The 23720-nt window shown below is 37.7% G+C and overlaps 1 protein-coding gene across 1 annotated transcript; it reads left to right on the top strand.

The window, feature by feature from the left end:
* The first annotated feature begins 3763 nt into the window (after nucleotides 1-3763).
* On the top strand, nucleotides 3764-22814 carry LOC106920850 (neuronal acetylcholine receptor subunit alpha-3-like). The gene is made up of 7 exons (XM_088009723.1): nucleotides 3764-3974; nucleotides 16760-16950; nucleotides 17031-17075; nucleotides 17705-17814; nucleotides 18073-18280; nucleotides 18911-19930; nucleotides 21798-22814. Exons 1-7 carry the CDS (start codon nucleotides 3764-3766, stop codon nucleotides 21921-21923), a joined length of 1911 nt encoding a protein of 636 aa, XP_087865849.1. The 3' UTR covers nucleotides 21924-22814.
* Nucleotides 22815-23720: the final 906 nt, after the last annotated feature.

The following is a 23720-nucleotide window of genomic DNA, read 5'->3' as shown; positions in this document are numbered from 1 at the left end:
ATAATTAAACATTTTTTTTTTAGTTTTTCCTTTTCCTTACATGTGTTTTCAAGAATAAATATAATTTTTTTTCAAAAAAGTTTTGATCAGATTCAATAATAATTAGGCTGTTTAGACTCCTAGCTTGAGATTGTAAAAAACTGTTAAAATAATTGTTACTAAGCTACTTGAAACTGATCAAAGCAGTGACATTGTCCACAAAGCACTTCTTTCTATAAATAAGTGCTTACGTTTTAGAAAAATGTGTCGCATTGGATGGATGTGTTTGACCCCCTCAAGCCAGTCTAAAAAATAAAAAGGAAAGATGTCCAAGTTATTCTCATTATGAACTAAATATAAAGTATATTAAATTTCATTCACATTTATGTAATGGAAGTTTTTATTTTATGATTAATATGGGAAGACAGAACCATGTGAGAGGGGGTTCGTGCAAAAAAAAAAAAAAAGATCAGACAGAGACTGCTGTTTAATTAGCAGCGTTGAGTTTTAATCAGATAGCAGTGAAGGCATTTAATTAGTCGCCAGTGGCTGAATTCAGCAACAGCATGACCATCCATGCTGCCTGTAGTGGACATTGGGCTATGGGACGGCAAGCAGGACGATCCTGAGACCTTAATATGTCTTGAGCTGGAGACAGAAGAAGTGAGCAGCGATGAGGATGCGGGAGGCGGCTACATCTGAGGATGAATGTTTTGAAAGAGCGCGGGGTTGAAGAGTGTAGCGTGACTGGCACTTTGGGACAAGCTGCAGGGCGAAAGGGGACGGTGGAAGCTTTTAAGAAGAGGTTAGCGGACAGGCTGACGGTGGAGTGGCGGATTAGATAGAGCATAAGAAAGAAGGGAATTATAGGAAGAAGGCTAAGCATTATTAGGTTGTGTTAAAGGATAGAAAAAAGGAAAGATGAAGTTATATTTAAATAACATCCTCCACTTTGTATGTTTGAAATCTTACCCAACAGATAGACACACACCCCAAGAGTACTGTGCTTTATTGTGGGTCTGAACACACTGAAGAAAAACAAATAATTAATTATTGCATTAATAAAGTTAGTGAGAGGCTGCTGTAAATGTGCAAAAGAGTGTCGACAAAAGTCTTTCCTTCCAGCAGCTGTCAAACACAATCAGCAGTGCTTTCAGCAGAACATTATAACACAATAGTACAATGTCACCACTATTTATGTGAATTTAACAGCTTATATGTAACACACTTATGTATCCTGTTATTTAATATTAGTTACTGAACAATATTGCTGCATAAACTATTCTATTCTATTCTATTCTATTCTATTCTATTCTATTCTATTCTATTCTATTCTGAGTTCTGATTCTACGTCTTCTTTCACATTTTATTCATTGACGGATGAGAGCAAATTTGTGCTTGTAGGTATGACAAAAGTCACAGAGCACAACGATTGCTTGAGTCTTCTGTAATTTGCTTTTTCACTTGAAAAAGAAAATGGTCAGGGTCCACTAGATTAACTTTGAAGATAAGGAAAATGCTCTTATATGAGAAACACATCCCAGATTCTTTGGTTACATTTGATTGTTTACACTATGTAACTGAAATAACGCTTCTTGACTGAGAGAAGGATTAAAAGCAAATGCCAAAAATGTTTCCCTTGCAGTTGTCAGATCAGAAAATCCTAAGTTTCTTTTTTAATCAAAAATGTTTCCACCTATTTAGCTTCATGTATTCCTGAAAACCCACAGCTTTAAAGTTAAATCTTTAAAAACATGCAAGGACAAGGGATTTCAGGACCTAACGTCAATAAAAGACAAGTTAAGAGTAACGCCTTTTTGTCTTTTATACACCAAATGCCATGGGAAATCTTTGTATATTTTCAACATGACATGTGTCAACATCAGAGCACTGACTTTTCCTATAGGGACCAGGAAAGGAGACATACAAGACTTGTCAAAAAGAACAAACAATAGCAACACAAATAAACCAGATAAAACCATAAAAACTTAGCTTCAAAAATAGCAATGAAGCAACTTAAGTGGGTCAGTAGAGGAAAAAACTCACTTCACTTCCAGTTGTACTAATTGTTGTTAAGACTCACAGAATCTCACCTTCTTGTCTCCTGCTATTTCTTACATCACTGACCTTTTTTACACTCCATAGTCAGGTGGCCTGATCCTTGCTAGATGTCTTTCTCGCTTTACTTTTACTGATCACACCCTCTGTGCACCCCTCTTGTTGTGTGCCTTGCGTTTTCCTGGTATTTTTGTTTTTCACACAAAATCTTTTGTGCGGTGACTGGCTCAATTTCTTCTTTGCTTCTTGACTGTAAACATGTACAGCTTCCAAAGACAATGGCTGCTGCAGACACACACACACACACACACACACACACACACACACACACACACGCACACACACACACACACACACACACACACACACACACACACACACGGCTACAAACGCACAAGCTCTCTCTCAAACTGTGGTGGAAAATGTAAACGCTTTTTGTCAGAGTTGTTCATTGACTGAATCGATTCACACTCCTCCATACAGCCAGTGGACGTGCTCATGCCCACAAATGTATAAGTTGTGTCGTGAAAACAGAAAGAAAAATCAAGTGCAGTAAATTAACTGAGGGTTTCACTGACAGTGCTTTGCAATGTAATGAGACCATGAATGTCATCTTATGTTATAGACAAAGGCAAAGTTGTGCACATTTTTTCAGGACAATTTCCTTCTAAAAATTTGTTAATTGCATCATAGTTTTGTGTTCTTCACACCTGGACCACCTTTCACTACAGTTACAGCTGCTGAAGAAATAAGGCTACTACTGCAGAAACAAGGATTGTTCATAAAATCAAACTGATGGATTACGATTAATAAAATAGTTTTGAATTGGATTGAATTTGAAAACATACGTAGGCTGTTAGTTGAGGTGGACAGCCATATTTTGGTTGGTTTGCACCTGTGTCATATCCTTTCTACTTTTATTTAGGGGTAAAGAGAATAAATCAAAATGCAAGCCACACTTTGCAGATGTTTATTTTGCAAAAACACCATAATTTTCCTTCCATTATTTGGGTTAGTCTACACTTAAAAAAAAAAAAAAGAAGCACACAAGTTGTGTCAAAAAATGTGAAAAAGTTCAATGGGTAAGAGTGCCTTTGAAAAACTATAGGATGATGCTTATTTTTCTGCCAAAATATAAAAGCACATTGTACATGTAATTAAGGTTTTGTGTTAACTGATGTTTACTTCTGTCCATTGCACCGTCAGCTTCCCTTCAAAGATGAGCCAGCATTTAATCTGGACTTGCCTCAATATTTTCACTGCTATTACATGATGTACATCAATAGCTTTCCATTATACGAAATGGGCAGCTAATGCTTTATGCCGCCTCAGCATTGTTGTGCCTACAAAATCAATTAAGTGACTAAATGGGCCAAATGCAGCTCAGTCGTGAAAACACAGGATGCAGGTGTGTAGCCACTGTAATTCTTTCAGTCGTTTTTATTTAAATATTTTCTTTCCCTTTTTGAAATGCGTATGCAAAAAGTACATCTGTTGTGTGTTGAACACACAAATGCAATATAATCATTGCCTTTGCGAGGACAGCCCTCCCAGACGAGCCTTGATGCTGTGTGTATGAAAAATAATTTCATTATTTCACCGTCTCTGACTCGCTGTTGAGTCAGGTCGCCAAGTTTACCCACGGGGTGAGAGGGAGGGAGGGTGTGCGGTGAGCAGGAGCCGGGGACGGTGGAGGGGAGGCGGGACGAGGAGAAGCTGGTTGTCCATGTCTGCGCAGCGCATCCATCCTCCACGCGTAAAGGAACGCAAAAGCGGAATCTTCAGGCTTCACAGACCTCTGCAGGCAAACAGAGACTGGGACCCGCTGTCCGAGACCACGTTTGATCCAATTAAGGTGTCGCCAGGCTCAGATGTTTCGATGAATTTCTTCGGTAAACTACCAGTCTTCCTGCTGTTGGTGCTCCTCGCAGCGCAAGGTAAGAAGAGACTGTGCCCCTTATGTGATCGAGACGCAACCAAGTATTCCTGATTATCTCACAGGTCACCAGTTTTTTTTATCTTTGTAAAAAAAAAACAATAACGTAAGAAGTTAACTCTTCTGCTCTCTTACGTAAAAATGAATGGTTTTGTTTTTTACTCTGAATAGGCATACATGGAGAAATAAGTTGTAAGGTTTTCTTTTTGGCAAAAGTTAACTTCAGCTCATGAGCCACGTCGTGCTGCTTTTCTCACAAGAAGGGATTCTGACGGTGACAAATAGCTCCAAAAGCGAGTTAGGACATCCTGAAATTCCTCTGGGAGTTCAGGGGCGCAGAAGCAACACAATGAGGACAGGTTCTCATTTTAATGTAAGATGTTCTGTCCCATTTAGAAAGCATGCAGGTAGTATTTTGTATTTCTGAATAAAATCATGAAACCTGGCAGCTCCAGGTTTGTTTATGTAGTGCTGCTCTTAGAGCTCTTGATAGCTCATACGTAAGGTCTGAAATGAAACTGGAACTGGGAGTAGTCTACCAAAAGAGACGAACGTCAAGGTGATGAATCTATTGTTACTTAAACTACTTAAATTGCTTTTGTATAAAACAAACATCCATGCCCATAATGATGACTGTTTTATATCTTAATATCTGTCCTGCTGCAGTCTTTTATAGCAGTTTTATAGGGACATGCCTTACAAAAGTAGCCATGTCCTCTGAACACTTTTTCCACATTTTAAACACTAACCTCATTGTGTTTCATTTGATAAATGAACACAACGTGTTGCACATTAAATACAGTGAGGATGAACATTCAGGTCCTTTTAGTTGATACTTTTTAAAATCACCTTTTGCAACATTTACAGCTGCAAGACACGCTTCAACCAGCTTTTCCTTTGGTAAATAAAAAGATCAGACAGATCACATCTATAGACATAATTTTTCAAGTTTTCCCATTTGGTAGGACCGAACTTTGACTGGGCCATTTTGATATATCATTATGTTGTGACTATAACTGTTCTATTGTTGCTCTGGTTTTTTGTTTGGGGTCTTTGGTCTGCTGGAAGGTGAGTTTCCATCTCAGTCTCAAGTCTTCTTAAACCTTCAATGCTTTTTATTCCTAGACTGCCATCAATCTTTCCCTCAACTCTTAGAAGCTTTCTTGTCGCTGCTGGAAACCTCCCTCCCCCCCAAAAAAAACAGCATCATGTGCTTTTTTTCAAACAAATTGGTAACACTTTATTTGAAGGGGGTTGAATAAGACTGTCATGACACTGTCATAAATATTCATGAAGGCTTATTCATGTTCATGACAGGTGTTATGTCATGTTTATGAAAGTGTCATTACAGTCTTATTCACCCCCCTTCAAATAAAGTGTTACCAACAAATTTTATTCTTGTCACTCTTTCATGAAGGCCACATTTTAGATTTTAGCTGAGAAAACATTCTCGCTGGCTTGAAACTCATACTTTATGAATTTATGAATGACTTCAAACAGGCTGTTTATTTTCAATACTCTACAGCGATGCTGGGTTAAAATGACTGAAATATTTCTGAAAGGGCCACTCAGTCAAGTTCTCCAAAGAGGTAAAAAACACTCATTTGCAGTTTTTGCTAATGGTGTCATGATTCTTACCTGAGTTTAGTTTTCTTTTGTGTTTTGATAATTTTCTTGTTTTTCATTTATGTTTGATAAGTATTTCCTTAGTCAGTTGTTTTTTCAGTGTTGGGAAGATGGCCATTTTAGTTAATTCCTTTAGTCTCTTCTTGTGTTTTGTTCTTTGTACATTTGTGATTATTTCTCCTAGATGTGTGTTAATATTTTGCTCTTGGTGTGTAGTTCCTTTTGAGCTTTAGTTCACCTCCCTTTGTCTTAATTAGTTTCTCTTCTTTCCTGCTTTCATCCTTTGACAGCTGTATCACATATTTTTACATTTTTACATTTTTTCATGTTGGTTTTCATATGGCTGTTTTTTTTTTCTAATATGCCTGATTAGAAAAAAATGTAGGTATGACCGAATAGATAAAACCTGAAGAAATCTGCAAAACAGCAAATATGTTTTCACAGAGCAAAACAATTTCTCACCTATACTTGATCACATTTTCTTAGACATTCAGTGAGTTGTCAAGGGAGATAAAAAATAATATCCAGACGTGAGAACTGCAATAAATAATGTCTTGTCCCATTAGATGCTACATGCCAACATGTTTTATGAGAGTCTCCCCAAAAGGAGAAACAAAACATGCTACAATCACAAACATAAATGTGTTGGGTTTGGCTCAACTTGAACTTTTTCTTCAGTAAAACAAGAACAAGACTGACAAAGGAAACCATACATAAAAGCACCGAATGTTGAGTACGTCTGTAATGATGCGGTTCTGTTTGTCCTGGGAACTTTCTCATTATGAACACAGCTGGGCATTAAATAGAAATGTAGTTTTATTCTGCCAGAAAACTAAAAACGATAACTTAATAGGAATTGCTAGATGCTTTCATAATTTTGAAAAGGTAACTCAAAATAAAATGAAAAATTCTTCTTTTTACATTGATTTCACAAGAATTGTTAGGAGTGAGAACAGCTGGTGCAAAATGTTGCGATTTAGTAAATGAAAATAAGAATTTCTTAATTTGTGATTTAAATTGAATAAAGGTAATAAAATAGTGGATTGATTTTTCAAACATTTGAGTCTGAGATTATGGTACTACATTTTCTGATTACGTTTTTGGGGGCTTTTTAACCATTTACCTTGGCAGAAAAAAGGGACATTGCATTAGCAAGCTAAATGAAAAGCTTACATGAAAATGTCAAGAGTAATTTTATGTAAGATGTGAGAATAAACCATCAATAAATTAGCTGGTGTTTCTTGATGCACAGATTAGAGAAATTTTAAGCTGCAGGCTGAGTTCTTACTTTGTACATATCATGTTTTTACTTTATGTTATCCTGTTTGCGATGTACAACTCCACAGATCATACGGGCTGTTTTTGGATTTTCAGAACGGGACGGATGTGTTATTTCTTTCAGTTTCACACATTATGTACTGAGCGTCAGTGTAATTTTTTCAGTTTCAAAGCCCTGCGTGCAGCTGCAAGTCTGTTCCAGATGTGGTGCCTGCAGATCTCCCATTGGGAGCAGCTTTAAGTGCTTCTATGTGCTCATGCCATGTCTGCTGTGTGAAAGTCAGTATCTTCTCACATCCTGTAACCTGACACAGAAACGTAGTTGAAGGTAGGATTGGTTTCCTTTACACAATCTGTGGGATAAACTCTCCCGACTTCCTCTTTCATACTCTTCTGTCATTCTCCTTAGCGTTACAGACTTGCTGCGGGTTTGTCCTTGAACTCAGGGAATCTCAGAAGAAAAGCGATGCCTTGAAAGTGCGACAGTGTCAGTGCTCTCGGAGGAGGACAGATTTTGCTCAGCAGAGATTAAACACAGTTTTTCCTCAGTGGAAGTTTTTAATTTAGCACTTTAGTGGAAAAAAAGGAGAAACAAATAGTGTATTGTGTTGTTGCTTTGTCCTTTTATTCGTCAATCTCTATTGTGTCATTTTCAATAGCAACCGTTCATTCAGAGGAATTACTTCAAAATATACACTGATATACATACTGTATACACATTCACTCCCAGTGGGGATGTGCTTTGTGGGCTTCAAAAGGTATTGTCTCGTTCTATCCAGGATCTGGTGGTTTGTCCCCAAAACAGAGGAGATGCTGAGCCGCGGTTCATGGGATTGGGGTATTTCATTTAAAAATAGAATCTGACTGAAGTGGCTCAGAGGAAGGGACTAAGAGACTCGTTAAATACGGAGGTGTTTGTTGGAAATGTGACATTCAAAACAAAGTTTCAGCCTGTGGGACAGATTGGCGGCGTGCATCAGCATATTCTAGGACAGGATGGGTTCCTTCAGGTCTGAAAGGCAGTGATTAGAGATAGACTGCATAATGCATTTCCCTGCAGCTTCTCGCCTGCATCATCTCCAGCACAAAATAGCTGAGGGAGATGTTCAGCCACGCCTGCATTTTTCCTCATCTAATCCGCATTGTAGTTTATGCTTGACCCCTTATCTCACTTCACTGTGCATTTTAATAGGCTGTGGCTGCATGTTAACTGTGCAAAGAGGATCTGTCTCCGCCGAACTAGCTGGGCCCCAGAGAGCAGGAGCTGCAGGTTGCTGATAATTAAAAAAAACAAAACAAAACACACAACTCATTAGAAGTGAATGCTTTGAATCTGCTGCCTTGGTTGCAGTTCAAGAATCAGACCGATATTTTTCTTTCAGTATTGTAGAAATGATTTTGATCGAGTCTCTGTAACGCTTATCAAAGCTTTCTTGTGTAGGGTTGTCTGCCCTCGTCCTGCTATCACCTACTATATTGGCTCCAAAGACTTAAATGCTCATCTGAGCTTTGCTGTGCACTACAGAAAAGCTCTCTGGTTTCTCTCCCAGAAGCAATATAGTTGCATTAAAGCCTGACAGGCAACCAGTGCATGTGTGTGTGTGTGTGTGTGTGTGTGTATGCTAGTGTGTGGCTGTGAGGCAGCTTGAGGATCCTCTTAACGCGATTGTCATGTGATTATTGCAGCCAAACGCTGGTGCACACATGGTGTGTAGCCACCACGGGCAAACAATTTTTTCCACCTTCCTATGGACGGGCTTAAACATCATGGTGCCCTCAGATCTAAAGACCCAAACTCACATCTTCTTCAAGACTGTCAAACTCCTCTGGGACACCCTGCTCTTTTATGCTGGGAATTGCGTGGGGTACATTTCAGGATGGCAGTAAAGAAAGTAAAAAAGAAAGAGTTTTTTTGTAGTTTTTTTCTAAATGAGATGCCTTAGATGGCGGCCAAACTTTTCAGCTTCTGTTCCTTAAATAGCCTGTTAAAAACAGTTGCTTTCTTTGCATATAAATCCTGCTGTCAGTGAATTTATTCCTCCAGAAAAAACATTGTTTAAACGTCAGCCTTTGGTTGAAAAACAAAAATATTTTTGAAACTCTCAACCTTTTGCATCTTCGGTCTCCTTCTGACTTGACTAACCTGGCAAATTATATGTACTCTTTAATCTTCAATTCATAAAGATATAAATCACATTTTTTTAAAAGGAGTTTTGTCTAAACTGTCTTCAGTTTTCTCAGTATTCCTAAAAATATCTGGTTGGCATTGATCCGTGTGAAGTTTGCAACCTCTATGTGTGTTTTTCTTTTTAAATATGTTGTTCTAGTGATGGTTGTGAGAACTCCTGTTGAGTTCAGAGAATGGTGATGTTTAAATACTCATATCTCAAGATCACAAGCCAATTATCTCATTAGCCTGATATTATTACACATTTTCTAAGATAATGTGGTAATTTTCGTTTTTTTAATCTCTGTCTAACAAAGCTTGTCCTCTTGTGATAAGATCATAATTACATTCTGCTCTCCAGAAATCAAACGTCTCACTCTTAGAAGTGGATGGCAGATTGATAAATGCAGCAAATGATGGAAAATGATGGAAATGTTAAAAGGGAGCAGAAATGGTAATGAGTAACATGCAGTTGAAGAACAACAGATCTATGGATGATCTTTTTTCTTCTTCTTTGACTCAAAAGATCTAAGGTTTCCAAGCACTTGAAGAAGTTAAAAAAAAAAAAAACTAAATTTGATGCAATCAAATGAAACCGGATCACAAAATCCTGAGTCTGCATATGAACCCTGTGATCTTTTTGTCTTTGTGATGAAACATAATAATCATCATAAAAAACAGTGAAAGACTAAAATGAATAAAACAGTACAATATTCTGAGCTAAAGATCCACTGGCTTTGCACATAGACTGACTGCATATTTTGCCTTTTCTTCTTTGCAAAACGCACAGATGGCCGTCTATGTAATAAGAGATTTGGAGGCAGATGCACTGGATTTTGAAGGAGTGTCATTTATTGTAGTGCTGCCACTCTTAAGAATTTATGGACACTAATTTCAAAACTCAAAGCAAATTAAAGATCGTGGGTGTATGGTGATCTGCGCTTTCAGGAGGAGACTCAACATGTGTGCAGCAAAGTGGAAAAAAATAGGAAAAAGAAAGAGCTTCAGAGACATTGAAAGGATTATACAACAAAGACATCTGCATCCCTGAAGATCTAAAAACAGGAGCAAACTTTTGTATTTGCTGTGACTTTGAGACTCAACATCTTCCCTGAGTCCTGATTCAGTCAGTGTGACTGACAGACGTGATAGATAAGCCTGATCCATCGTCTCTCGAAGACAGATATGACATGTACGGATTCCCCGCTGGTGTTTCCATGGCTCTGCAGGGTTTACGCGTTTTAAACAGGCTTCTGATACGTTACTGTAAAAAATCTTCTTAATTTGACTAACCCGCTTCATAACGTCTCAAAGTTTTAAGGTTAAACATGCACAGTTGAATTTTACAATATGTCTACCCTCCTTTTTATCTGCAAAACAGATGAGCTGTCAGTGTTTATAAATGACAGTGTTGATTTCTTCTTCTTGTCCTTTCAGAAAAACAAAACATTCACGAACTTGAGAATCAGTGCTAGGAAAACACATTTTAAACTAATTGCAGCTATAATCTGAAAATTTTTTTCAGAGCTTGAATTGGCTGGATCAGTTCGCAGAGTTACTAACTAGTCCTTTATGATAAAAACAACAGATAGGTTGAGAAAAATATCTGCAAAGATGTCAACAAAGATGTTTTAGAATTTACAAATATATATATATTTTTTCCTTTTAAAATCAGAACACAGGTTGAACTGTTGAATTGCAGGAATAATGGCATTAAAAGGGAGCTGTGCTCACAATCATACAATTTACTAGGCCGTATATTGATCAGGCTCTCCTATATGAAGAGTCTCGTACTGCAGCTCGTGCTCATTTGGATGGTCATGGCTAATGCAGTAATCACCGTGGATCCTCTTTTGCGTCACTGAGCGTGTCAAAGTCAGGCCATCGAGTCCCCTGGAGAGGAGACCCATGCTATCTGGCTGTTCTCTGCACGTTTCTGCTGTCAATTTTCTCCTCCTATCTCCTCGTGCAACTGCCTCCCTCTGTCTTTGTATCCCCTCTCCATATACTCTCGCTCTCTGTCAGTGGTGTATTTTTGGAGGGTAATTAGTTCCTTCAGACTGTCCACCACAGGCTCCCAGGCTCATCCTGTTAAGCGCATGTCTGACCAAAGAGTCTCCCACAGGCCGCGGGTCCTTCTGCAGCTCGCTCCTCCTGAAGCCACGAGAGAAACTAAAGCACTCACTGTTTGTCTTGCTAAGTCTCAATCAGTGTTGCTTTTCCTTAAAGAGAAATGCTTGATTGTTTGGCTTGGCTCCAGCCGCTCCAGAACCAAGAACTTTCAATTTGACATCATAAAGACGGGGAAGAAAAACAAGAAAAAACTTGTTTTGTAATTTGAAATGTGACTCTCAGGCTAATTTCATGTGATTTTCGTCATCAGAGACAAAAACAGTTCTGATCAAAATGATAATGTGTTGAAATCTGAGCTGTTAAGAGTGACGATAAAGATGATTATGATAAGGGAATGTTTGACAATCTGTCTCCTGCAAAATGTATGTTTTAAAGTTAATAACAGCACACTAATCACCGACAGAATATTGTGAAAATCATAAAGCGTCAGCATGGAATGTGGTTTCTATCTTCTTTTGTGTTTAATTGTAATATCATCTACAAAGCCTACATGCTACAGTGAGTTAACTAACATCAGTTTCAGTTTAAACTATGAAAAAACAACTCAATCTCTTCACGATGACAACTGAGTTGCCAAAGAATAATATAAAAATGTATATATTAAAATTATTATGACAGACATATTAAATTTCAATGTCTTGCCATTTTAGAAGACTCAGTTGATGTTATAAAACAATTCAAATCGTCAGACAGGCCAACTAAGTATTTTCTTACATAAAAATTTGTTAATTCAAGACATTAATAAATTGATCAAATGTAATCGCATAGTCTAAATGAAAAACACTGCTTATTGATACACCATTACAGTATTTTCTGCCTTGCTTTTCAGTGTCATATGAATATATGTAGCTTCAAGTAAACAACGTTAGAACACATTTCTTTATTTATCTGGTACTGTGGTTCACTGAATGAGCTCTTGCATCACTATGCAGATGCTCTGTCTGCATTTTTGAAAATTCACTTTTCTTCACATGCTGAATGCTTAGAGTAGTAGAGTAAACATAAGACCTTATTTTCTCATTATTTTAGCTTATTCTTTGATTACTCAGAGGACTCTCAGACTATGCATGTATTTATTCATGCATGAGCAGGTTTCAAATGCTTGGTTTTGAATTACTGCACACACTTAAGCCTTACTTTACATATCAGGGAAACGTAAGCAGGAAAAGTTACACACAATCATCTGAAGGGTAAAGGAGAGAAAAGGTTATATTTAACACTCTTAATCCTAGAATACTTAAGATTGTCCCTTAAAAAAATAAAAACAAGTACAGGGAATTAGGGGAATTACTGTTCCAAGGAGGATTTTTTTTAAAACTTTTTCTATGCAACAAAGAACAAAAGGTCCAATTAATTGACTGATTATAATTGCCCTGGATTTCCCTCAGCCAATTACAGGCTTTACCAAGGTTCTGGCGCAGCAGCAAATCAGCAAGCGGCGGGCAGTTTTTAAGGCAGGTACCAAGAGCTGAAATTACACAAGTGTCTCCAGAGAAACGTCATTTTATTAAAGTTTTAAGGAGCAGCTCGCCTCAGCCAGTGACCTCAGGAAACTTATAGACTTTACAGCAGCACAGTAATGAGATGTTAGTGGTTTTAGTTCCCTTATTGCACCAACCATTTTTATTTTTCAGTTTTTTTAATTGTGACCAATACGTCTATTACACAAGGTTTGCTGAAAGTAGTTGGTCTACAAAGAAGTACAGTGATAAGAAGGTGATAATAAATGGCAAAATAAATAAACTTATCGCAACTTAAATTTTATGGTTAAAAATGTGGCTCCAGCCATTACACAAGCTTTACCAACTCGGCCAAGAAAAGTGATGATTTCTGCCAGAATTACATCTGACGCTTGTTTGATAATTATAATCTTGACTGGGTGTGGATAAGGGAAGATCCCCCATAACTTCAAACTTGTGCATTGAATTCCTATTTTTAAAATGCTTTGAACATGTTAAAATTAGGGTGATGGCAAGGAGCCCTTTTAACTTCAAAGACTTGGAGTTTGTCACCAAGACAAATCATCGTGGAAGCATTCGAAAACCAGGTCAGAAATTATTTTAGATTTTTGAGAAGGAAAAAAAATCATTTAAATAAATACACAAGATCTTATTTTCAGAACTGATGCAACTTTTATGTTGTTTTATTAGCTTTTAAGAGATGCCTGTCTCATTACTTATCGCAAGCAAGCTCCTTTGTTGAATAAAATTCAAATCAAATTTTACACCAGATTAAATTTGATTGTTAAATTAGTGATATCAAACAGCTACTGCAAATTCTGCTGCTTGATGCAGAACCAATGGATTCTGCTTTCATCCTTTTTGGTGGCCTGCATGTTGCCTGCAGTCATGTGATCTTATTGTTTGGTTTGCTCAGACATCATAATGAAACTGACCCCCCCTGAGGTGAGCTGAGGCTTGTTGTAACATCAGAGCTCGTTGTTATCAGACCAGATCTGTGCAGATTCACACAGTTCATCTCTTAACGGACGTTTCCTGCTCCGGCAAGTCGGTCACTTTTTGAGAACGTGAACAATTGAACTGATTCAGGATGTCTGGAAGATGCTCGTCACGATACTCTCATTAGAAATGCTTACGACTTTACTGTATGAACAGCGAATATCACATCTATTTCAATACAAAGGTTCCTCTAACATTGTTCAGATTTGATTAAAGAGAACTTCTTCAGGCAGCCCAGTTTTATCTGAGAACGCTTTGGTAAACATCAGCCATATGAGAAGAATAATAAACCCAACACTGCTGGGAATGAGACCGAAGCCAACCACACAAAAAAAGACTGTTTTGTTTTTGTTATATTTTATGCTATTCATGATGAAAGATCTTAACTCCAATTGTTTTGATGTTAAACAAAATCTGGCTACACCTTTACTTCCTTCAGTTGACATTAAAGACTTTTATTTTTAATTATAGCTAATACTTTCTTTAAAAAAAGAGTAGTGTAAGCTGAAGTACTTTCAGCATTTCCTCCTTATATTAGTATGAAACATGATGCACAATATAAGATTGTGCAGAGAAAAGCATGATAAGTAAAGGAGAATATTAAAATGAATCTTTTTGATTTGTGTAGCATAAATGGACTCAATAATAAATTAATGTTTTATTTAGTTGTTTAAAAAAAACTCTTTAGTGACTGTTTATATCTCTGCAAATCAAATTTGACCTCCTTATCATTTTATTTACTGACTCACGCAGCAAATAAAGAGCCTTTTTTTGATGTGAAAGCCTTCAATGATATGCACATCTCTACTTGACTTGAAAGCTATGATGGGAAATTTCATGTTTAGATTTTCAATATGTTTGTGTCTTACACGCAGAAGTGATTTTGTTCAAAGACACTAAAAGTCAAACAGATGGTATTCAGTGTCGAGTTTAGAGAACATAATCAAGGGGTTATGAACATATTATAAAAGTTAATTAGATCAGATTATTTTAAAGTAAGAGTTGGAGGTGAGAGACGCCCTGGTGGATCCGTCTCCAGAGTTTATAACTTTTCTCCGGTGGCGTGGCTGCATGCTGTCCCAACATTTTCTGCTCAGACAGACGCAGGTCTGTGTGCCACCACAAGCATTACTTGTGACAGTTTTTCATAATCTGATCTTCGGCTCAGTCTTCACCTCTGCAGAGGCTGTTTTTCCTGCTTTGACTGAAATCCTCTACTGATAGAGATGGACAGTTCAGCAGCGAAATGCTCTGTCACCATCGTGCAAGAAAAGAGAGAGAACAGACCTTTTTCTGTCACGGTTTTAAATGCAAACATATCGCATTAGAAGAGACTGTTTGGCAAGGCTTAACATAAGAACTTCTATAATTGAGCTCCATTTTTAGACTTGTTTAAGTTTTTGTCAGATTTTAAATAAAGTCATCATTAAATTATCAGCTGAATTCCATAAATTACCACATGAGTCCTAACATGGTCAATATGTGCATTAATTGCAGTAGCTACTTGTGCAGGTGAAGTAAAAGGATCTATTTGTTATAGTGTACAAGTTGCTCAATTTCTCCTAAAATAAACTGAAACAGCTGCAGCTTGGACACAAATGGTTAGAGTGTGTGTCAGTCTATTGTCATTACTGCAGCATAGTAAATCATAACATCTTACTGACTGACGGTTTCAAGGGAAAGATGAAGTAAAGATAAGGTTTTTTTCAGTGATTTTGTTGAGACATTTTGGGGAATAAACAAGGAACCTCTCCTGCAGAATGTTGTGTTTTTCCACACAGACTGATAATAACCTTTATTTACCAAGAGCAGCAAGCTAAGCAGCAAGCTCAGCACCTTGCCTGCTAAGAGAAGAAACGTTCCCCACCTGCACTGGCCTCTTTACACCACCTCCTTCCAGTTCAGTGTTTTATCACTTGTTTTTTAAATGTTCTGTATGGGTATTACGCTGTAGGAATAAACTGGAATCGATCTGATTTGACTGAGTAAGAAAAGTCTGCTGAAGACTTCATAGAGCTCAACTTATGCTCTGACTTTCCAATGATATCATTACATACATTTGAAAAATATATTTACATACATGGGGGCGAATAAATAATTGCATTTTCACGCTCGGACATTAAATCAGATTAAACTTTTCATTTTTAGGTCAGTTCCGATTACCATTTTTAAAATTTTCTAAATGTGAGAATAGTGAGTGAGACCTTTTCTTTTCTTTTTTTTTTTTTTTTGTAAATTTCTATTATTTTCTTTGAAATAAATAGTTTTGCATATATTTTGTCAATTTTTGGGGAATTACTTGTCAAACTACCAATTTATTCAAACATTTTTGCTGCCCCTCTGCAAGCTTCTCACAATAGTTTGCTGAAACTTTGCCTATTTTCTCCTGATCAGGTTTGTTGGCACAACTTTTGAGCTTGGACCAAAAGTTTTCTATTTAACTGAAATCAAGTTTTTTTTAAATGGACTCATCAAAACTTCATTTTGGGTCTTTAGCTACTTTGAAAGTATTTTAGTAAAACCATAAGGGTCATCGCCCGCTGGAGGAGCCATTTGTCCCCAAGCCCCACCTTCTGGCTTTTATTGAGATGTTTCTTCAGTATTTCTCATATCAAATTGTTTCCCTTATGACGACATCTACAGTTTGTGAAGTGCACCGGTGTTGTTCTCAGCCTCAAATGGTCATGATGGATAAAAAAATTGTAATTTTAACAGAACGACGGTTTATTTTTGCCAAACATAACAACTCTGTGTTTCTGTTGTAGTTGTTTTTATTTAACTTTAAAAAAATAATATCAAAAGACAAAGAAATATATAGATTTTATAAGGATTTACACATCATTGACCACCATATTTGTATCAAAGTTTCATCAGCTTCTGCCTGATACTGTCTCATATACTTGGGAAATGTAACCTTGATGTGAGAAAATCTTCGACTCCCTATAATAACTTTCTGTTTGCAGACACTGAAAATAAATCTGTTTGGAGCGGTGACCTTTCTGCAGTATTAGTGTCAAGTTTAATTTACTGGCACTGATAATCACAGACGGCTCCACAAAGCCCCACTTTGACTCAGTCAATGTAAAGTGGCAGTCTTTTTTTCTTTTTGCCATTTTCGCTAATCTTCTGTTAATTTTTTCAACGTCGTCACCCTCTGTTTTTTTTTTTTTCCAGGCTGCTTCTCATCCAAGGCAGAGGACAGATTATTCCGAAGGTTGTTCCGAAGATACAACCAGTTCATCCGACCTGTGGAGAATGTGTCTGATCCAGTTACGGTGGAGTTTGAAGTGTCCATATCACAGCTTGTTAAAGTGGTGAGAACACAGAATCATCCATCCGTCGGCTCCTTGATCTGTCATAAATTATTTGTTCAGCATTTATATTCTTTCTATAGGATGAGGTGAATCAAATTATGGAAACTAACCTGTGGCTGAGACATGTAAGTGCTGCTGTGTTTTTTATTCGCTATGTTTTGTGCTGTTTGAGTTTCATCAGCATATCAAGTATTGCTGTAGAGATACACTAGTCTCACGATACAATGCGATACGTGATATTCTACTCACAATACAATTTGGTACATTTTTAAGATTTCCTGAAAGATTTCATGGGGACTTTGGTGACATTTTGTGACTGTCCCATAGACTTGGATTGAATTGATTGAACTGATGGTGTAATGCTGGTGTAATAAATGTTGTTTTTGTTATACATTTGCTTTGTTTAATTGTTAATTGCGTGGCTTTTTGTATTTGGTTATGCAGAAAAGAAACCTTTTTTGCCTTATTCACTTATATTATATAATGTAATTTATCTATTTCATGTCATTATTTAATTAATTGTAACAGGTTGTTTCATTATATGTCATTTTTAATGTACATGTGCAACTGGGTAAAAAATGTCCTGTGTGATAGCTGTCATTTAATTCATGTGGATTTGACATAAAACTCAAAGTAGGATTTAACATATCGATATTCGCGGATGAAAAATCGAAAAAAAATATCACTACATATCGTAGAATCGTTAAAATTACACAGCCCTAATGTCAAGTGTTTCTGTTTTACTACCCTTCAGGTTTGGAACGACTATAAACTGAGATGGACCCCTGTTGAATTCGACGGCATCGAGTACATACGAGTCCCATCCAACAAAATCTGGAGACCGGATATTGTCTTATACAACAAGTATGTTTGGATAAACAGATGATAGGAGGATTACGTTTTTGTCTGTTTGAAATTCTGTTGTAAAAAATGTTAAATAAGTCTTAAATAGAAACCAATAAAAACAGCAGGATAAAAAACGTAGGCCAAGTATTCCACATTTTTTGTTTGTGTGAGACTGGATGGTATTTTTTTCTTGTGTTTGCTACGTTGTCAGTTGTCGGCTCAAAATCCTCTGACGTTTACAGTAAATGCAGTAACCTTAGAAATGTTCTCCCACAGTGCTGTTGGTGACTTCCTTGTAGACGACAAGACCAAAGCTCTGCTGAAGTTTGACGGCACCATCACTTGGGTCCCCCCAGCTATATTCAAATCCTCCTGCCCAATGGACATCACTTACTTCCCCTTTGACTACCAGAACTGCTCTATGAAGTTTGGATCCTGGACCTACGACAAAGCAAAGATCGACTTGGTGCTCATTGGCTCAAAGGTCAGAAATTAAAAAAGAAAAAAAAATCTTGGATATATCTTGTTTTGTGTTTTTATACATACTTTTTAGTCAATATTTTTCTACTAGCATTAAAAAGATGGCTCATGTGATTGTATAAATGGACAAATCCCACCAATGTAAGTGAAAAATAAAGCTATACCAGATTATAACATACGACTTCTGTTGCTCTAACGCTAAACTTTCCATGTTATTGCAGAAACAGCTAACATTATACACAATATACATATTTGTCACATCCTACCAAAAACATTCCTTAAAATATCAATTTTATAATCTATTACATTATATAAAATTTTACCAACATGGAAAAATATTGTTGTACAGTTCAGCTTTCACATTGGTAGAAAATAATAAGTGTCTGCCTTACAAGGATGTTAATGATGCAGATCAATAATAGAGAAAATGTTTTGTGTATTGGAACCGATTAAGTTTGATTTTGTGTGGAGACATAGAGAGATTTTGTTGTTATTCATCAGATTTGATATGGCAATTTCTATTGCATCAATATTTGTTTATTTCTGACACATATGCAACACAAAAATACCCTTGAATTGTTAAATATTGCCACATTTCTAATAAAGAGCTTCTTTTTAAACTTACATTTTCCAGGTGAACCTGAAAGACTTCTGGGAAAGCGGGGAGTGGGAGATTATTGATGCACCTGGATACAAACACGACATTAAGTACAACTGCTGTGAGGAAATCTACCCGGACATCACCTACTCCTTCTACATCCGCCGCCTGCCTCTTTTCTACACAATCAACCTCATCATCCCTTGCCTCCTCATCTCCTTCCTCACGGTGCTGGTTTTCTATCTGCCGTCAGACTGCGGGGAGAAGGTCACCCTGTGCATCTCCGTCCTGCTCTCCCTCACTGTGTTCCTGCTGGTCATCACTGAAACCATCCCCTCCACGTCGCTCGTCATCCCGCTGATTGGAGAGTACCTTCTCTTCACCATGATTTTTGTAACTCTGAGTATCGTCATCACCGTCTTTGTGCTGAACGTCCACTACCGCACTCCGATGACTCACACGATGCCCGAGTGGGTGAGGATGGTGTTCCTCGGGGTGCTGCCCAGAGTGATGCTGATGAGACGGCCGATTGACCAGAGCTGCTCGTCACCCGCCAGAATTACAGGAGCGACAGGAGGAGGAGGAGGAGGAGTCGTCACCGGCGGAGGCATTAAGAAGAGAAAGACCAGCGTAGGAGGAGGAAGCAGCTCCGGAAGTGTAAGCGTTGGGGGCATAACTGGAGGCGTGGCGTGCCCGCCGCTGGATAGTGGCTTGGGGGGAGGCGGGACTTCCTCGGCTGGCGGCTCCATGAACTGTGTGGAATATGGCGATGTCAACCGTGACCTTAACCGCGACATGACCAGGAGGTGTCCCTACAGGGGCAAGGAGGTGCCGACTCCCGTTCCTCCACCGATGGTCCCTCCACCTCCTCCCCAGGCAAACCCAGCTCAGGGGCCTCCGGAGTCAGAGCCCCCGAAGGCGCCGAGGCCTCTGAACGCCTCGTCGCCTGTCAATGCTGTCGTTGCCTTTTCTGTGGTGTCGCCGGAGATCAAGCAGGCCATCGAGAGCGTGAAGTACATCGCAGAGAACATGAGGACACGCAACAAAGCCAAGGAGGTACATAAGCAGGCGTTTAGTTCGGCATGCCTGTTGATTATTTATGTTAGTATTAAGTTTCTAATCCTAATTAGATTCAAAATTTCTCTCTAGAGAAGACCTAATAATACTGTAAAATGAGTATGCAGGAGCTGCCTGTTAAGTCATGTGGAGTGGGAATAGGCCTCTGGGCGACGGTTGAAAGTTGATGCTTTAAAGTGATGCTGCACAGATTTTATGTAAGAAAACAGTAATGAATAAATAACTCACATAATACAAAATCCATAATAAATATCTCTAGACCAAGTCCAGTATTTGCATGTATAAATTTCAATTGGCATTAAACCAAAACAAGTAGTTGTATCGACATGACCAAAACTTTAGTTTGATGTTAATAATTAGAAAAAAGAAAATACATTTACGTTTTAGTAAACAGTATGTCTTTCCAATCCAGTGATAAGCTCTTTAATGCTCAAGTATTTCACTTTTTGTGGATTTCTGTCTTAAATACAAGCAGTTTTACAGATCTCTCAAATTGCTTCAGAAATATTACGGTGACTCATTATCCTATAACATAAGACAATATTATTTATGACATTTTCTCGTGGCTTTAACAGTTCTGTGTAAACTATTGTTTCTCCAGTTCTGGATTTACTGTTTTCCTGTGAAATGAGAGTAAAAAGTGGAAAACAAACAGAAGAGGTCAGGTGTTTCTTCTGCTTTTTAATCCAGTGGTGACTGGGGTGATGTGTGTGATGCTGAAGGCTGTAACTTATGTCTCAACTCAAGAGCATAAATACTTTATGACAGAAAATAGAAAGAAGTGGCATTAGGTGAACTTGCTTGCTCATTGATCAGAACTGCCTAACTCAAAACACCAAAAGCCAGATCTCTGAAAAAATGTTGCTAAATTTATTACATTTTATGCAACAAAGATCAAGTTTTCTAACATGAAGAAGAATGTGATCTCTAAACAAAATTCTGATTTTATAATATAGAAAAAACACATGTTGACCTTTTAGCACTGAAAAGAAAAAAAACAAATCACCTAATCTATTAAATACTTTTTTCATGATAGCGTTTCTTAAGGGGAAACCAAATAAATTAATAAAATTTCTCCTTTTGCCATATCCTTATCCAATAAACTGGACTGTTATCATTGCAGCATACAGTATATGAATTCACACATGCACTGATTTACTGCCCTTCATCTGTTTTATATTGTTTTGGGACCAAGAATCTCTACATTTAAGAGACAAACTTTTGTTCTCACAGTTTGCATACAGAAGTGTGTGTTACTTCTGCGTGGTTAGTAAAATTATACTTTTCTTGGTAAACATTGTAGAAAGCATTTCCCCTCTGCTATATTTGGAGTTTAAAGCTGCTTGTTTGTTCCAGAAGCGGGGTTTTGTGCCCGTCGTCCTCACTTTCTGGATAGTCCTGATATCTTTGTTGCGTCGCCTCCATCCTTCCTCAGCAACACGCATCTTTCTTCGAGGCTTGGAGAATAGCTAAACTGCTTCCTCAAAATGCATAATAGCATTACGGTCACTGGATAATCACAAGCTTATTTTGCACACCTGAAAAACCAGATATAGCTCCGGGAAAAATGCTCTATTCTCTAGTTGGACAGCTCTAAAAGGCTTTCCAACTAACAAACAACCTAAAAAGTAAAGTTATTCCAGAAATATTTTCTGTATTTGATATTTTCTGTTGCCAACACTTTCTCCGTAAGCCTTTTATTAACCTCGAGGTAGTTTTTTTTTTTTATTTACCTCATGTTTTTTTGTGAAATCCATGTATTGGGAATAAACTTTTTTCTTGACTGCATCTGCTTTAGATTCTAGTTTCCACACGTTGCATAATGCCCTTTCCGTTCTCTCTTCAGGTGGAGGATGACTGGAAGTACGTTGCCATGGTCATCGACAGGATTTTCCTGTGGGTTTTTGTGACAGTGTGTGTGCTGGGAACTCTGGGACTTTTCCTCCAGCCACTTATAAGCTTCTTAAAATGAAGAACTTATCTTGCCTCTCTTTTCCCCCCCTGCTTTACTTGTCTTACTGATAATTTCTTTACACCTTACTTGAGTTACTCTAGGAAATATCCTGCATTTAGCAGTATCAAAACAAGCACAAGACCATCGTTGTTCTTCTTTTTTTGGCTTCTGTCACTTCCTCTCTCTGTGTCTGGGGTGCCATCATCAACCATCCTTTTCAGCTCTCTTCTGTAGATTTCCCTAGACTGAAACACATCTCTTTATTCCTCATCTATTTGCCCTTTCAGCTGCCAATTCAATGCTATAGCAATGCTGCCATCTTGTCTCCTCACATATTTTCCGAAACCTGATTTCCTCGTCATCTCCCTTCTGTTTATTTTTTTTTTACCTCTCCAGTGTTTTACTTTGAGCTCCCACTGGAGGCATCTTTCCACTGTCATCTTCTTGGCGTAGCCGCTTAGATGTCAGTTTCCAAGAACTCTTTGGAAACACATTTGAGTAGAAAGAAGAAGAAGAAAGTTACTTCTTCTGAATTACCTTGCAGTAGCACTTAGTTGTTGTAGGCCAGTTCAGTAAACCACAATCTGGTCCAGTAATGACACCAAGTTGGGAATTATTGCACAATGTGATCTTTTCTAGATATGATAATGATATAGATATGGTTTCTGATAGAAGATAATGATCTGTTTATCTATGTTTTCCTTGTAGAGAAAAACAAAAGCATAATGCATGCTGGCCTCTAACCTTTAACCTTTAACCTTTAACAATGACATGTTTTCCAGTATATTTATATGTGCACAGGATATGAATTCAGGACAGGAGTTTGCAGTGTATGGAGGCACTTTTAACCACAAAATGTACAATTGAACCTGTAAAATGACTTGAAACAATAAAACTGTTTCATGCAAATTATTATAATCAGTGACATTTTATGTTTTTGGTTTTCATTGTTGTATTTTCTCTTTTTTCTATCTTTTTTGTTACATTCAAGTAGCATGTACAGCTCATAAAGCTGCTGATTTTTTTTCTTGTGAATCTGCTGTGATGCTTATTTTTCCAGGTCTATGCCCAAAATATCTCCAGACAGAAACACATATGTTAATATGAAATATGATAGTTTTCCATCTTCTTTTGCAGATGGTTGCAAGGTGTAGAAGCGTTCTTCTATGAATAAGATCTGAGTAGCTGCAAGCTGGACTCGCTCATGAAAATCTTCCTCTGAATTTCCAAGCTAGAATCACTTTGTCTTTTTATTTTTAAAGGTTTGTTTCATTTGTAGGCTCTTGTGGCCTTTGACAGGTGTGAGACAGTAAGGCGGGTTGTGAGAAAGAGGAAGAACATGGGGCAAAGGTCATCGAACCTGTGACGGTCGTGTCGAGGAACAAGGCCTGGATTCGTGGGTTGCACTTTAAACCCGGGCGCCACGCTGCTCCCAAGGTGTCTGCTTTGGTTTATCAATGTTGAAATTGTGATATTTTTACATGCTTACTCACTGAGTTTGAAGTTATGTGTCTGTAGTAACAAACATACTTTCAGAGCATAATGTAAACGAGCATATTCAAATGATGATTATTCTAGGAACTTTTGTGGGAATCGTTTCCAGAAAACTTTCTGGTAAAGCAAAGAGGTAAGTTCGTCGTGGCCTATAAAAGATACACAATCACATGGATTAACGTGCATCTAGAAGATGCTTTATTCTTCAATTACACACATTTAAAGGTGACTCGTGAGACTAAAAGGGGCCGTCATCTCTAACAGGCGCTCACACACCAATGTGTTCAACGTTTAGAGTAGTGGCAGCTCAACATCTGAGTA

Source organism: Poecilia mexicana, unplaced genomic scaffold, assembly GCF_051168715.1.
Source record: "Poecilia mexicana isolate PSO_F unplaced genomic scaffold, ASM5116871v1 scaffold_10, whole genome shotgun sequence".
In the NCBI taxonomy this organism is placed as follows: Eukaryota; Metazoa; Chordata; class Actinopteri; order Cyprinodontiformes; family Poeciliidae; genus Poecilia; species Poecilia mexicana.
The sequence above is the reverse complement of the archived record's forward strand: the minus strand, read 5'-3'. Positions and strand labels throughout refer to the sequence as shown.